We start from the raw sequence: 16,205 nt of genomic DNA, 5'->3' as shown, positions 1-16,205 counted from the left end.
GTTTTAGTAATTTATAATCTTCACCATGGCTCTGCATAAAGGAACCTAATCTTCTAATGCCATTAATAATTCCTGGGCCCAAAAATCCTGGAGATAACATTCATGTTTTCCTCCAGCCACTTCTAGAAGATTTAAGAGACATATTTTTCAATGGCATTTCGACATATGATGCATCTAGAGATGAAACTTTTAATTTGAGGGCAGCTATACTATGGACTATAAATGACTTGCCAGCTTTAGGAATGCTTGCTTCACATATGGTGCATGGAGAATTTGCATGCCTACCTTGTGGTCCAAACGTTTGGCACATGGGAAAAAATCTTGTTTTATGGGTCATCGTCGATTTTTGCCACCTAATCATGAATTTCGTTTTGATAGAAATTCTTTTGATGGAACCACAGAAATTAGTGCAGAGCCTATAACTTACTATAGGCGTCCGGTATTGGATGAAATAAATGCTATTGGTGATTTTAAGAAGTCAAAAACTTATAAGGCAGTAAGTAGTCTATTCACATTACCTTAGTGGGATGGCAATCTTCTTCGGCATAATCTTGATGTGATACACATAGAAAAAAATGTGTGCGACAATATTTATGGTACACTTCTAAATTTAGAAGGAAAGTCAAAGGATAATCTCCAAGCTTGTCTTGATCTCAAAGAAATGAACATTAGAGAGGAGCTGCATCCACAACAAAGAACTTCAAGCAAGTTTTACTTGCCACCTGCTAGCTTTACTATGTCGAAAAGCGAGAAGCAATTGTTCTGTAAAGTTCTTCGGGATATAAAAGTTCCTGATGGCTATTCTGCAAATATATCCAGATGTGTAAACTGTGCCGAAGGAAAAATTCATGGGCTCAAGACACATGATTGCCATGTTCTAATGCAACAATTGATGCCAATTGCTTTGAGGGGTATTCTTCCCGATGATGTCACATCCGTCTTGTTTGACTTATCTGCTTACTTTCGAGGAATATGTTCAAAAGTTCTTCATGTTGATGAGCTTGACCGTTTGGAAGAAGCAATTAAAATCACATTATGCAGAATGGAAATGATATTTCCTCCTGGATTCTTCACGGTTATGGTTCACTAGGTCGTCCATTTAGCTACAGAATGTAAGATTGCTGGGCCAATTTGCTATCGATGGATGTACTTTATTGAAAGGTATTGTATTAAATATATTAGTATACAATTTATAATATTTGTCATATGTCATATGATATAGTCGTAACTTATTAATTTTGTGTCTTGTATATATATTACAGGTACTTGGGTAAATTGAAGTTGTATGTTCGCAACAAAGCGCGTCCAGAAGGTTCAATTGCAGAATCATATTTGACAGATGAGTGTATGGCATTTTGTTCACGATATTTGGAAGGTTTCCCTACATAACCTACCATCAAGGAATAATGACAAACCAGATCAGTTTGAGACTCCCATGAGTAGGCAAGAATCCACTTTGTTTCCTCCAGTAGGAAAACCATTGGGAAAACCATCAGTGTACTCCTTAACTGATAGAGAGAAATTGCAAGCCCATAGATATGTGCTATACAACTGTGATGCTATAGTACCATATCTAAAGTACGTATTGTCCTGACATAGCCTTTTATATGTGGCGTAAAGTGTTTTGCTTAGCCTTTTATGTTTATTTGTTTTGCAGAGAACATGCTGCTGATTTGAAAAGGAATAAGCGCAAAAGGTTAACTCCAAAAAACATTGAGGACATGCAAAATGAACAATTTCCTAATTGGTTCAGAGATCATGTAAGTATCAAAATTTAGATTTTTCTTTTCAAATATGAGTAAAACTAATGCATCTTTTGGTGTGGTGTAGATCTTGCAGTTGGAGAATCAAAGAGGTATCGATAGCATTGATGAGGATATTAGATGGTTGGCACGTGGACCAATTGAGGTAGCAAAACGACATAGAGCATTCAATACCCGTGGGTACAGGTTCAGATCAAAGCGTTATGATAGGGTGACTCAAAATAGTGGAGTTGTTGTGACTGCAAAAACATCGAGCTACACGTCCGCGAGTGATACCAACCCTGTCCTTGGTGATATCATGTATTACGGAAGGATACTTGATATAATTGAGTTAGACTACTATGGAAATTTCTCAGTTGTGTTGTTTAAATGTGAATGGGTCGATGTAACTAAAGGAAAAGGAGTGAAAACAGATAAGTTTGGCTGCACACTTGTGAATTTCTCAAATAAAATTCATACCGGTGAAAAGATTGAGCATGAGCCCTTTGTATTTGCAAATCAAGTCGACCAAGTGTTTTACATTGAAGACCATTTAAATCCAGGGTGGTCTATTGTAAGGAAGATGAAACCCAGAGATGTATTTGAACTGGGCGAAGAATGGAATGATGTGGAATGTGAACCATATCATGTCAGTAATCTTGGGGAGCTATTTGACAATGCACATGATGGTCAGACATGGGTCCGAAGAGATATAGAAGGAACAACTGTCGATAACATGGTAACTAATTAAAGGTGAGGTTATGAAGGTTGTTCTCTATCTATCTGTCCATTATCACTGATTTCCTTATATCGTTGATATCCTCACTTGGCGAGCTCTTTATTTTTATGGTAGTAATTTTGGATGGAGATTTACTGGGATCGAGGCTTCTTCACCACAATAGCTTTACTGTGTCGTTCGCAGATTTCCTTGGATTGTCCAAGTGATTGAGCCAGATGGATGCATTTTTTTTATTTGCATATATGCTTTGTGTAATAATGTTCTACATTAATTATATACAGATTTGGTGGTTAGATCTTATTTATCAATATATAAGATATCATATTGTTTATATGATGAGAAAATGGAATGGCCGACTATAATTTTTGCATCTATCTGTGTTCTGTTATTCTATTTCCATCTTATACAAATACCTGGAGAAAACTATTTACATTGTCAATGGCACCTAACGTGAATAAATAAATAAAACAGACTTCTCCAATGTGAAGTGGACATAGCATAGTGGTACTTGGCTGCTTCTACTGAATTGAGGACTCCAGTTCAAATACTAGCAAATGCATATTTTTATCATTTCTTCTCTAGTGACGATTTTTCATTTCTTCTCTAGTAGCGATTCCTAAAACTTTTTAAATTCTGTCGGCTCAGATTTTTTTAAATTTCTTGAACTTTTTTATTTCTAAATTTTAAAATAAACCATTCAAAAATATATTTTTAGAATATGTGGTTTTTCGCTCGTCCTAACATAATTTAAATAACTATTAAGAAAAAAAATATGTTACGTCCAAATTTCATGCGGTCTATCCGAATCGGGTCGACAACAAAATAACACGTGGCTTTTTTGTGGTGCTAACATAATTTAAATAACTATTATTTTAAGACAAAAAATATGTTACGTCTGGATTTAATCCGTGGTGTCCGGACCACAAGTGTTTTTTCGGTAGTGCTAGCATAATTTAAATAACTATAATTTTAAGACAAAAATTATGTTACGTCCGGAATTTATTCGGTCTGTCCAGACCGGGTCGACAATGAAAAAACAGGTGATTGTTTGGTAGTGCTAACATAATTTAAATAACTATAATTTTAACACAAAAAATAGGTTACATACGGAATTTATCCGGTCTGTCCGGACCAGGTCGACAATGAAAAAACAGGTGATTGTTTGGTAGTGCTAACATAATTTAAATAACTATAATTTTAAGACAAAAATTATGTTACGTTCGGTTCGGAATTTGTCCGGTCTGTCCGGACCGGGTCAACAATGAAAAAACAGGTGATTGTTTTGTCGTGCTAACATAATTTAAATAACTATATTTTTAAGACCAAAAATATATTACGTATGTTTTTCATGTGGTATGTCCGGACCGGGTCGATGACGAAAAAACGCATGGTTTTTCAGTCGTGCTAAGATAAATTAAATAACGATTATTTTAGGACAAAAAATTGTTACATCTTGATTTCATCCGGTCTGTCCAGACCAGATTGACAAAAAAAAAATACGTTTTTTCGGTCGTGCTAAGATAAATTGAATAACTACTATTTTAAGACAAAAATATGTTCTGGGCCGAGTCAACAATGTAAAATCAAGTGGTTTTTTTGTCGTACTAGGATAAATTAACTAACTACTTTTTTATTAAGACAACAATATGTTACGTATGGATTTCATCCAATCTGTCTAGACCGGGTCGACAATGAAAAAACACGGGATTTTTTTGGTCGTGCTAAGATAAAATAACTCACTACTATTTTAAGAAAACAATATGTTACTTCCGGATTTTATCCGGTCTCTCAGGACAGAGTCGACAATGACGCGGTTTGTATTACTAGAAATTAATTTTTACTAGTGCATTTATGAAGTTTTATAACTAGTTCTTATTGATCCGAACAAAAATAAATTAGCTGAACTAGATTAGATAACTGGAGGTTAAATCTGCCCTGAAAAAAATCGAGCTTAAATTTACTTGATGTGAATTTAACATTTTGTGTATTTGCACAAATTATTTTGCTCTCCCTCCATTCTTTCCCTCTTTTTTCAGTCTTATTCCAAATCATTCCCTCCAAAAAATTGAGCTTAAAACTACTCAGTCTGAATTTAACATTATTTTTATCTCCGACAAAACGTTTGCTCTCGCTCCATTCTTTCCCTCTTTTTTTTTCAGTCTCACGTTATTTTCCAAATCTTTCCTTCGAAAAAAAAATGAGCTTAAATTATTTTGCTCTCCCTCCATTTTTTTTCGGTCTCAATATTTTTTTTCTCACGTCTTTCGTTGTCGCGCCATTTATTCCCTCCATTTTATCCCTCCAAGAAAATCTAACTGCCCGTGAAAAACTCTATCCCCTCTCTCTCCATTCTCCAACAAAGAGATCGTGGGTGGGTTTTCTTCTCCAACGAAACTCTATCCCCTCTCTTTTTCTCTCTGCACTGCTCCTCCCCTCAGGCCTAAGCCGGGCACCAATCTGAAGGTAAGGCACTATGGTGATTTGCTGGCCAGCCGCTCCGCGTGTCCACTCCTCTCCCAATCTGTGTTGGCTGCCATCCTCTGCACCTACGCCTCCCCGCCGACCAACAACCCTGAGCAGGCGAGCTCCCCCACGGCCGCTGAGGGCCACGCGGCGACGCCTCGTGCCCGGTGGCCGTGCGCTGCAGCGCTAGTACGGTTTTGCCTCCCCAGCGCCTACATCTACACCGCGCCGCACAACCCACGGCCCTGCCGCCATGCTCCTGCATCTCCGCCTCCCTTCCTAGTTCCTACACGTTTCACTGCTTAGCTGTGTTGCCAAATCACACTCGGGCCTAATTCCATTTCAGCACTATACTACATTACTAATTTGATATATATGTTCTCTGTTGGATCAGATGCAGTGATGAATCCTAGGTGACAGAGCCTATTAGGCTAGAACAGACCAGTAAGCAATCCAATGTGTGATCTTTTTATATTCCTCTGTCCTGGATGTTGCAATCTAGCCGAATAAACCACTTTTGCTTTTGATCGTTCACTGTCCATCTATGCATTCTATCTCCTTGTGTCAAATTAAATTTTGTTCTTTCTATCGATTACTTGTTTCAAATTGTTGGCCAATTAAAATGGACAAAGGAATTAGTGACTGGCAAATAAATCCAAATTGAAATTGGTAAATTTACTGTTCAATTTTTAATGTGTTGACACCTCTATTTGAAAATTGTTCATTAGCTAACAGAGGTATCTAATAACCTGTAGGCTAGCACCTTTCTCATCAATACAAACCATAGTGGTACTTTTTTGGACAACAGTAGAGTAAAATGCCTAAAGTTTTAGCCAATTCTGAAATTATTCTTCTAGAGCAGTAGAGAAAAGTGGTACTCAGACTGCAATACATAGGTTTATGCTATTTTTGTTTTGGTGCAGCAGATATGGCAAGGAGTAGAAGGCGGTGCATTGTTCAAAGCCATGAGGAATATTTGTCAGAGGAACACATTGCAGAAGAAAATGCCCCTAAACAGCTTGTCACACCATCTGAACAAGAAACAATATGTAGTGATGTTCAAGAGGGTAATGAAGATACTGATGACGATGTTGGAGAAGCCAATGAAGATACTAATGACGATGCTAGTATGAATGCTGGAGAAGGCAATGAAGAATCTGATGATGATGTTGAAATTAATGTTCGAGGTAAATACTAAATCTTGATGGTAAGAAATAATGAAATTATTCTTCTTATCCTGGACTGTTGAGCATCACTTTTATCTTTGCAATTTAACATTGAACAGATGAAAATGGAACAATTGAAACACGTGGGAAGACAAAACTGAAAGATATTTGGAACCTTCCGAAAGGGCTTAGGATTGTGGTTCAGAGCAATGATCTCAACCAGGCAGTAGGAGATGAAGCTGGAACTTTGTCTAAATTTCTTGGAATGGTAGCTAGGAATGGTACTTTGTGTAGCTTAAGCTACATAGACTGGAGATTTCTAATAGGAAAGAGAGAGAGAAAAACAAATGAATTAAAAGTTAAAAAGGACATTCTTAAACAAGTAAAGGTAAACCCTTCCCACATCTACACTTTTGTTAACTTCCTGTATTATTATACAGTGCATATCCCTAGATGAGTTTCTTTGTTGGTATGCAGATGAGATTCCTTTATGCTCCTCGGATGGAAGAATTCATATTAAAAACAATTAGAGAGAGATGGAGGGGACATAAAGCAAAACTAAAAAAAAAAGTATTTTGATGTGAATAAGAGCAAAGAAGCTAATTGCAACAATGTCCCAACAGGTTGACAAGATAAATGGATCATGATCTGGGGCAATATGGTTACTACAAGGTGGACAACTGTCATCTAAAGATCCCTTGTGAATATGATGATGACTGTAATGTGGAAGATGGTGGCGATGATAGTGGCAACTTCAGATGCATGTTTTTTTTTCTATAGTTTAGATTACATTTGTGCATGATGTTCTGAACAAAATTTAATGTCATGACTTATGAGGATGATTTTCCATGTAATACAAAAAATTCTCTTTAATTACAATTAGTTTTATGAATGACTTGGTTTTTCTCATGTGTACATCATTTGAGTTTATGGGCCTCTAACCCAACAAGATAATTGTGCAAAGGCATGCTGGAATGAATAGTTGCCTATATTGCAATACTTATAAGTGTTGGTGCAACATGATTATAGCCATTGCAAGGATTATATAGAATTGTTCATCACCGAAACTGCCAACGCATACAAGTATGGCTGAAAACTATTTACTTTGTTGCTAACTAGCAACGTTTATTCTTACATGTTACCAACGATTGTGTATGTGCTGTTATTGGTGCTAGCAACAGCAGCATAGGCAACGCATATTAAATGCGTTGATACAGACCCTAGCAATGCTTATTTTCACTTTTTGCAATACATATATGTATTGCTAAAGGGGGTTCCTCTTATAGTGGTCACTCACAGGTTATGTGTTTACCATTGGTAGTTGTGCTGTGAGTTGGAAGGCAACATTGCAGCCTGTTGTTGCCCAATCTACCACTGAAGCAGAATATATGGCTATTGCTGAAGCATGTAAACAGTCAGTTTGGCTGAAAGGATTGTTTGCTGAGCTTTGTGGAGTTGATTCTTGCATTAACTTATTTTGTAACAGTCAAAGTGCTATATGCCTCACCAAAGATCAGATGTTTCATGAGAGGACAAAGCACATTTATATCAAGTACCATTATGTTCGTGATGTAGTCGCGCAAGGTAAGCTAAAAGTATGCAAGATAAGTACTCATGATAATCCTGCTGATATGATGACAAAGCATGTTCCTGTTGCTAAGTTTGAGCTTTGCTCAAGCTTAGTTGGTATAGTCGTTTAGCCCAAGAGGCTATTTGGCGCCAAAAGTGTTTTATGTCTTTGTTGTGTTCAGGATGAAGGATTGATTCATGCTACAAGAAGGAATTTGTCTCAAGGTGGAGTTTGTTTAGTTGTGATCCAAATTTATTTGCACTTAATAAAGGCCAGCGGAGCCCCCGCGAAACGGATCGTCATCCCTTTTAGGGTTCCACCATATATATACCTCCTGTAAGCTGCCGTGTAGCGATGTAAACTCACCCCAGATATAGTAAAGATATTTTTCTGGCTGGCGCCTGTGGTTTTTTTCTATCCTGTTTTGGAAAGGTTTTCTACGTTAAATCTCGTGTCTTATGTAATTGATATATTGTTTTTTATCGATTGTTCGCATATCATTTCCTAACATAAACGACCAGAAAACGCAGCTCGGCTCGGCTCGGTCAGTAGCTCGAGCTAGCTCGTTCTGGCTCGCGAGCTGGAGAGGGCAAGATATCAGACATCGAGATTAGAAGAGCTAGGACAACGAAACGTGTGCCGACGAGCAGCCTGCAGCGGCGAGGACAAGCACGACGGTCGACGGCGAGGCAGGCAGGTAGCCCGCAGCAGCGAGTTCGAGTGCGACGACCGACGACGCAACAATCTGCAGAGGCGAGGTGACAGCGCATGCGACGGCCAGCTGGGGCGACGCCGCGACGACTGACGGTGCTGCAGCCCTCAGCGCAAACTGGCGCTAGCGGCAGAGAGGCGGCGACGGCGCAAGCACCAGGGACCGAGAAGGAAGGGGCAGCGCGGCGTGGCTGCGAGGTGCGCGCGTGCACCATGTGGCGGCGCTGGGCGATGAGCGGCGGCGCTGCTGGCGCAGATGGATTGTGCGCGATGGTGGCGGACTGGCGGCAGATAGGCAGAGTGAAGACGAGAGATCGAGACTCGAGAGAGGCATATAGGGTTTGTGGTAAGTAGTAGTAGTACTGGTACTTTGCATGCTCTGATGGGCCTCGTGGCCTTGTTTGGGCTTTGTCGCCTCGTGGCCTTGTGGCTTGGGATTGTTGTTGCCTGCTGGGTTGTCAAATGTCAAAGCTCATTTCGGCTCGCGAGCAACTCACGAGCCAGCTTAACGAGTTAAAAGGCTAACTCGGCTCATTAGAAAAATAAAACGAGCCAAGCCGAGCTTATCACGAGTCGAGCGAACTAACGAGTCACGAGCTTTTGTCCACCTCTACTGGTGGTCACTACCCGTTGGGACGACGCTGACGCCAACTGCCCTCCTCGGTACGTGTTGTGCACACGTGGCTACCAGCCATAGTGCAACTTAGGCCGTGTTTAGTTGCTCCCCAAAAATTTTTTTGACGTATACGGATGCACATTTAAAGTGTTAAACATAGACTAATAATAAAACAAATTACAGATTCTGCCTGTGAACTACGAGATGAATTTATTAAGCCTAATTAATCCATCATTAGCAAATATGTACTGTAGCACCATATTGTCAAATCATGGCGTAACTAGGCTCAGAAGATTTGTCAAGCAATTTACATGCAGACTGTGTAATTGGTTTTTTCGTCCACATTTAATGCTCCATACATGTGTCCAAACATTTAATGTGACGGAATTTTTGGAAGTTTGAAGGGAACTAAACACACAGTCTTAGGCCTTGTTTAGGCATGGTTTAGTTCCCAAATTTTTTCCCCAAAAACATCACATCAAATTTTTGGACACATATATAGAGCATTAAATATAGATTAAAAAACTAATTGCATAGTTATGGGGGAAATCGCGAGATGAATCTTTTGAGCATAATTAGTCCATGATTAGCCATAATTGCTACAGTAACCCATATGTGCTAATGACGGATTAATTAGGCTCAAAAGATTCGTCTCGCAGTTTCCAGGCGAGTTATGAAATTAGTTTTTTCATCAGTATCCAAAAATCCCTTCCGATATCCGGTCAAATATCTTATGCATGCGACACCCAGAAATTTTCTTTTCACGAACTAAACAAGCCCTTAGTTCCCAAAACAGAAATTTTCACGCTGTCACATCGAATGTTTTAAATATAGGGAAAAAACCGATTACATGTAAATTGCGAGACAAATCTTTTAAGCCTAATTGTACTATGATTTGATAATGTGGTGCTACAGTAAATATTTGCTAATAACGAATTAATTAGGCTTAATAAATTAGTCTCGCAGTTTCCTGACGGAATCCATAATTGGGACTACCTAAAAAACTGTCGAGTGTTTTTAAGGTGAAAACTTTCAATCTAACTATAGTGTATAATTTCACCAGAACTATACTATAATAATAATAACTTATATATATGTATTAAAATAATATATGTAACTTTATATCTAATTTATATAGAGATAACAATGTAGTTATAGTGTAGTTACACTATAATTACAATGTAATTACAATATAATTATAGTATAACTACAATGTAACTAGCAGGTAACTGGAATGTAACTTAGATGTAACTTGAACAAATCTACCATAAACATATGATGATGGGACTAGCTTGTTAAAAGAGGGTTTAGATCCGATAGCAAAATATCTCAGCACAAATCTTAGAGCGGAATTGACGGCCAAAAAATTTGACAGTTTTCACAGAAGAAAACTGTCGACAGTCATCTAGCAGTTCCGTAATTTGTTTTGTTATTAGACTATGTTTAATACTTTAAATGTGTATCCGGATATATCCGACGTGACAACCAAAACTAAATATTTTCCCCTACTAAACGAGGCTTAAGTAGATCGTGCGGCGCAATCAAGCCGCCTGTCGCGCAGCCCTGCTCCACGCGCTGCCGCCTGTGTGCGCATGCATATGCAGGAAGGCTCTGCACACGTTCAGCCGTCCGCAAGTCGAACGCGACTTGCCCGCTCCTCCGCTGTGCTCCCATCCGTTCTCCCGACGCATCGGACGGACCTGATTCTTCCGCGATGGGGACTGTTCTTTCTCCTAAGTCCTACGTACTCTTCTGACCTGCATTGGATCTTTACCTTTTTATACCTTGGTCCTCTTCCATGAAAATAACTGAAGCAAAGGGATCACGGACAATTCAGCGAGGAATTGAACGAAGATATTGGTTGGAATAGATCGACTACGGAGGTGTGTGACATGTTTGTCATGAGTTAGAATGGTGACAAGCGGCCGGCGGCAAGATTTCTTATTTGCTTCGGCAAACCGGGGCGGAGGTAGAGTATGGGATGAGGGTGCCCAGTAACCCGGTTAAGAAAATTTTTTAGCTATAACTCACCGATACCGATTTTCATCATGTGTACACCCCCTAAATACAAACTTAGACACCCGTATCAGCTTAAACTTGATCTAAAGTAGAGTAAATTAAGCAAGAGGCACCCTCCTCTATTTTGTTCTAGCTCCGCTCCCGGCAAAGCGATATATCATATCATCAACACTGAGGATCAAGTGTAGATTGTTAATCTGACATTGATTATCGCTGTAATTAACACTGTGCAGCAAAATAGCATATTAGGATATTTTCTATGCCAAGCATCCCTAAATACAAACTTGGCACCCGTATCAGCTTAAATAATTAAGCAAGAGACACCCTCCTCTATTTCGTTCTAGCTCCGCCCCTGTTGGCGAAGCGATATATCATATCATCAACATTGAGGATCAAGTGTAGATTGTTAATCTGACCTTGATTATCGCTGTAATTAACACTGTGCAGCAGAATAGCATATTAGGATATTTTCTATGCCAAGCATATGTTGCCCTCATATCTGAGGTCATTACCTTTGATTTCTTTGGTAGGAGAAGAATGGAATGGATCATTAAGGAGTAGTTCTAGCATACACTTCACTTTTCGTTGAAGATATTTCTTTTCCTTTTGGAAAAACGTCGTCGTTGATTTGGAAGGGCAGAGAAGAAGCTGCAGGACCCACTGCTGGAGAAACAAAGCTGTTCGATGCATCGGGAGCACGGATGGGAGCAGGCAAGCCACGTCCGTTTTGTGGGTGGACGGAAAGTTTAAGGGACAAACCTACAAAGAAATTTTGTACTCTCGCAATGAAGACGGATGATTTACAGTATAAATAGATGGATAAAATTAAAAGAACTAGGCAAAAAGGTATATGCATATTGAAAAAAAATGATTCAATTGGTTAATTGTGTTGAAAGTGATTGTGTCTCCAATTAAACAGGCCTTGGCCCTTAAAATATACGGTATTGCCTCCTACAGGTACTCATCTATATTCAATTGGAGATAGAAAGACCAATTGGAATTCAAAATTTGCTTTAGACTTGGACTCAATCGGTCTGACCGGCCACATATCGCCGGTCAAACTAGCCCCCATGTATACAATTCAAACCATAAGCCATGCACCTTGAAACAGTACTCAACTGAAGGGGGTTGTTTTGTGAATAGTTTAAAGATGTGAAATCACTGATAGGGTGCGGAATCATTTGAATTCAAGAGGGCATTTCAGACTTTTATTTACTAGAAAAAAAAAGTCCGTGTATTGTAACATGTGAAGGCTGTTATACTCTTATTATTGTTATATGGTTTATTTAAGATGAAATTCTCTATTAAACTTGCTTGGATATATATTTTGTTAGAAAATCATGAGCTGCATTAGGAATCCGATCGTTTCAAATTAGCATGCGAGTTTTTTAAGAGATTTCCTATACAATTCCTTTTATATTTTCAAAAGCGAATAAACTTAAAAGCCGACTCAAATACGAATTTGTATTTTTAAAAACGAACGAACTTAAAAACCGACTCATACACGGATAACGTACCAAAGTACCAGCAAAAATATCTTCAATTTTTATAATAGTAGAGATTTCTTATTATAATGGAGACAAATATGTTCCTCATACATGAACACCACGTGCACACATCTGTGGACGTCCCTCTTAACGCAGGCCACAATGCCATGATGGTTTAAACTAAGAAGCCGAGTTATGGAATAACAATTCCTTGACCACACCAAAGTTTTTTCTTTATCCGAACGCACGCAAATGACATATTCTCTTTTAAGGCCCCCTTTATTCAAAGGAAATTCATAGGAATTTTAAAGGATTTCATTTCTATAGGAATTTTTCCTATATAGCCCTTTGAATCAAAGGAATGAATCCTATGTAATCCCATGAAATTCCTATGGAATGCCTCTTCCCATGCAAGTTTTGGAGGAAATTTAGAATGAGGTTCTACCTCATGTTAAAAATCTTTTGAGTCTTTATCTCTCCTCAAATTCCTGTGTTTTTCCTACGACTCAATCAAACGGTCATTCCTATATTTTTCCTGTGTTTTACAATCCTCTGTTTTACACTTGTATTCCTGTCAGAATCCTATGTTTTTCCTATTCCTCGGTTTTTTCATTCCTATGATTCAAAGGGGCCCTTACAATATTGTTTTAAGACACAATTATGTGTGCGCTTTGATCAGTTAGAAATTTGTGAGGTTCACATATCTATATAGGCTCTGTCTCCTAAACATGTGTTCAAAGTACTCCCTCCGTATTTTAATGTATGACGTCGTTGACTTTTCGACCAACGTTTGACCATTCGTTTTATTCAAAATATTTGTGCAAATATGAAAGTATTTATATCATGCTTAAAGAACATTTGATGATGAATCGAGTCACAATAAACTAAATGATAATTGTATAAATTTTTTGAATAAGACGAATGGTCAAATGTTGGATAAAAAGTTAACGGCGTCATAAATTAAAATATGAAGGTAGTAGTACATTTAGGTTTGTAAATACATCAGCACGGTGTACAGGAAGTACAGGTTACGTGGTGTGGTAGAGTTGTGAGTGTATGATTTCATCCTTTAAGACATACGTCGGTGTGTTTTCAATAGGTTTTTAAGTCAAAATATGGATTAATTTGTCGTTGGTGTGTCCATATCATGTTTTACAGGGGGCATTTGATTTGGGTGTATGCATGTGAAGGTGGTGTGCCGCAGGTGCGTGTAGCGTATACGTTTTCTATGTAATCACAAGGAAAAATATATGCGGGGTGCGCCTACGGTGATATCTCTTAATCTTTATGTATTTGTTCTATGTAATTATAATAGAAAATAACTTAATTACTTAATGACTTATGAACAAATAAGTCAATGAATGAATTCATATAAGTTTATGTGAGATCAATATTTATTTTTGCAACACATGGTGTCTGCCCGGGATCAACGGCCCGTCACATGATCGATCGTGCCAACGTGCCACACAGACAAACCTGAGCTATCAGACGTTATGGATCTAGTATTTCTCAAAGCACATGCGTGCACGATTCATCTGTGCGCAAACAATTGCATAAACATAAATAATATCTGAAGTTAAAACATAGTCCCAAGCTCAGTACAGGCGTTCAAATTTTGGAAATGCAAGAAAAAAACAATTTGAAACCTAAACAGATTTACCTAAACTTGAACAGTAATTTTTTTTCTAAATTCAAACAATTTTGACCTTTTGCAATATGCATGCATATCCATCTATGGCCTACCGATTGCTCAAATCCGACTTTATATAGTTTACAACTGTGCTACGAATATGTACCATGCAATAGTAAAGTGGATTACGGGACTCAACCGTAGTCTCGGAGAACACCCCCCCCCCCCCCACACCTCCCCTCTTTTCCTCCTCAACACACACTATAGATATAGGGGTGAAAAATATCATTTTGAATAACCAGATGAGATTTGTCATATATACTTAAATAGGATTTAAGTTTAGCAACTAGAAGTGGAAACACACTAAAGCAGGGCCCTATCAAATGTAGAATGTTTCAAGAAAAAGCTTGGAAACAGATAGTGCAGTACTTTTCACCTTTAATCGAGATGATGGCATCCGATTTGATCTGTCGACGATTCCCCAAGTTTTGGATTCTCACCCGATGGAACATATGCACACAGCCTAGCTACCGCAGTTTGGCCACACATCGATCACAAGAGGGAATAATTCGATTCCATTTCAACCTTCAAAATATTTGCAACCATACAATCATCGTGTGGACGGACGATCTCGATCGATCAAACGTAATCAAACGAAGGACTACGAAATGTACATTGTCAGCAACCTAAAAAGTCTCACATATGGAAAAATATTTCACCATCGTCCACGTACACATTGACTAGCAAACGAACACTACCTTCTAATATATGTTCTTTTAGACTTTTACACGATGAATTAAAGAGTAATAAAATGTGACTTGATATCTAGATGAACCAAAAAAATCATTAGAAGAGGCTAATTAAGCAGGAAAAGTAATTAAAAGTTTACTTGATTTATTCTTCTAGCTGCGAGCGGCGGCGGCGTCGTCTTCTACGGCAATGTCGGTGACGGCGGCAGCGGCGGCGGCCTCGATCCGCTCGGCCATGCCCTTGCCGGCGGCGTCGAGGTAGGCGAGCAAGCCGTCCCTTGTCCACCCCTTCACGGGCTCGCACTCGAACGCCCACACGAGCTTGCACCCTGCGTCGGCGGCGGCCGCCGGCGCCGGAGCGTTGACATCCACGTCCTCGCCGTCGTCGTCGACGAGCGTCATGGTGGCGACGTAGCGGCCGAACCCCAAGTTGCTGCCGACGACGGCGTAGACGAGGCGGCGCCGGGCGTCGTCCCTCTCGAGAAGCTCCTCCCGCGCCCACGTCTCCACCCCGGCGGCGGCGGCCGCCGGCTGCTGGTCGTCGTCGTCGTCGTCACCACCATCCTTAGCTCGCGGAGGTGGTGGTGGCGGGCGGGAGGCGACGTAGCGGACGCAGCCGGGGACGCCGTCGTCGCCGGCGACGCGCTCGCAGACGTCGATGCCGGGGTTGTAGCGGTGCAGCGAGCAGAAGGCGGCGAGGTGCGGCCACGCCGCGGCGGCCGGTGTCGACGGCAGCCGCGCCTCCACCGCGCCCTCCCACTGCTGCTGAGGCTGCGCCCCCATCTCCGGCTCCGGCTCCGGCTGCTGCTGCTGCGGCTGGTCCGCCATTGTCGACGTGGCGTTGAAGGAGAGCTAGCTTAGCTTAGCGAGGTAGCGAGAGTGTGAAGTATACTGCTTGGAGCGTGAAATTCGATGCTCTGGTGGTGGAGACGAAGTAGTGGAGAGGGTGGACGAATATTATGGATGCCATTCCATCACGTTAAGTTTAGACGACGACGACTTTGGGGGAGAGATGGCATGCGACGATGTGCAGCGTCATCTGCACTCCAGCCAGATTAATCCCCTTTTTTTAAGTAGGTTTGTTTAAATTAAGTATGGCTCGGATGCCGTCCAGTGGCCACTCTGCAGAGATAGGGCCAAACTCCATAGTAATTAATTAAGTATTACCAGTACCTATTATAAATTTTAAAAATAAATTTATTTGAATTTAAAAAAAAAACTTAAGTAATAATTTATTTCGAAAATGTACTGTGTTTTTAAGCCGTTCGATAAGCTTGCTAACGGAAAATATGAGAAAAATGCAGTCTATGTTT

At 39.9% G+C, this 16,205-nt stretch overlaps 1 protein-coding gene and 1 pseudogene across 1 annotated transcript; one reads left to right on the top strand and one right to left on the bottom strand.

The window, feature by feature from the left end:
* Nucleotides 1-1,347: 1,347 nt before the first annotated feature.
* On the top strand, nt 1,348-2,320 carry LOC127773422 (uncharacterized; annotated as a pseudogene).
* A 9,270-nt stretch (nt 2,321-11,590) lies between these two features.
* Nucleotides 11,591-15,875, bottom strand: LOC127774602 (lachrymatory-factor synthase-like). The gene is made up of 2 exons (XM_052300872.1): nt 14,580-15,875; nt 11,591-11,785 (listed from the first exon to the last, which is right to left on the bottom strand). Exon 1 carries the CDS (start codon nt 15,718-15,720, stop codon nt 15,046-15,048), a length of 675 nt encoding a protein of 224 aa, XP_052156832.1. The 5' UTR covers nt 15,721-15,875; the 3' UTR covers nt 11,591-11,785; nt 14,580-15,045.
* Between the last annotated feature and the right edge of the window lie 330 nt (nt 15,876-16,205).

Source organism: Oryza glaberrima, chromosome 5 (genome assembly GCF_000147395.1).
Source record: "Oryza glaberrima chromosome 5, OglaRS2, whole genome shotgun sequence".
In the NCBI taxonomy this organism is placed as follows: Eukaryota; Viridiplantae; Streptophyta; class Magnoliopsida; order Poales; family Poaceae; genus Oryza; species Oryza glaberrima.
This window is presented reverse-complemented; position numbering and strand designations above follow the sequence as displayed.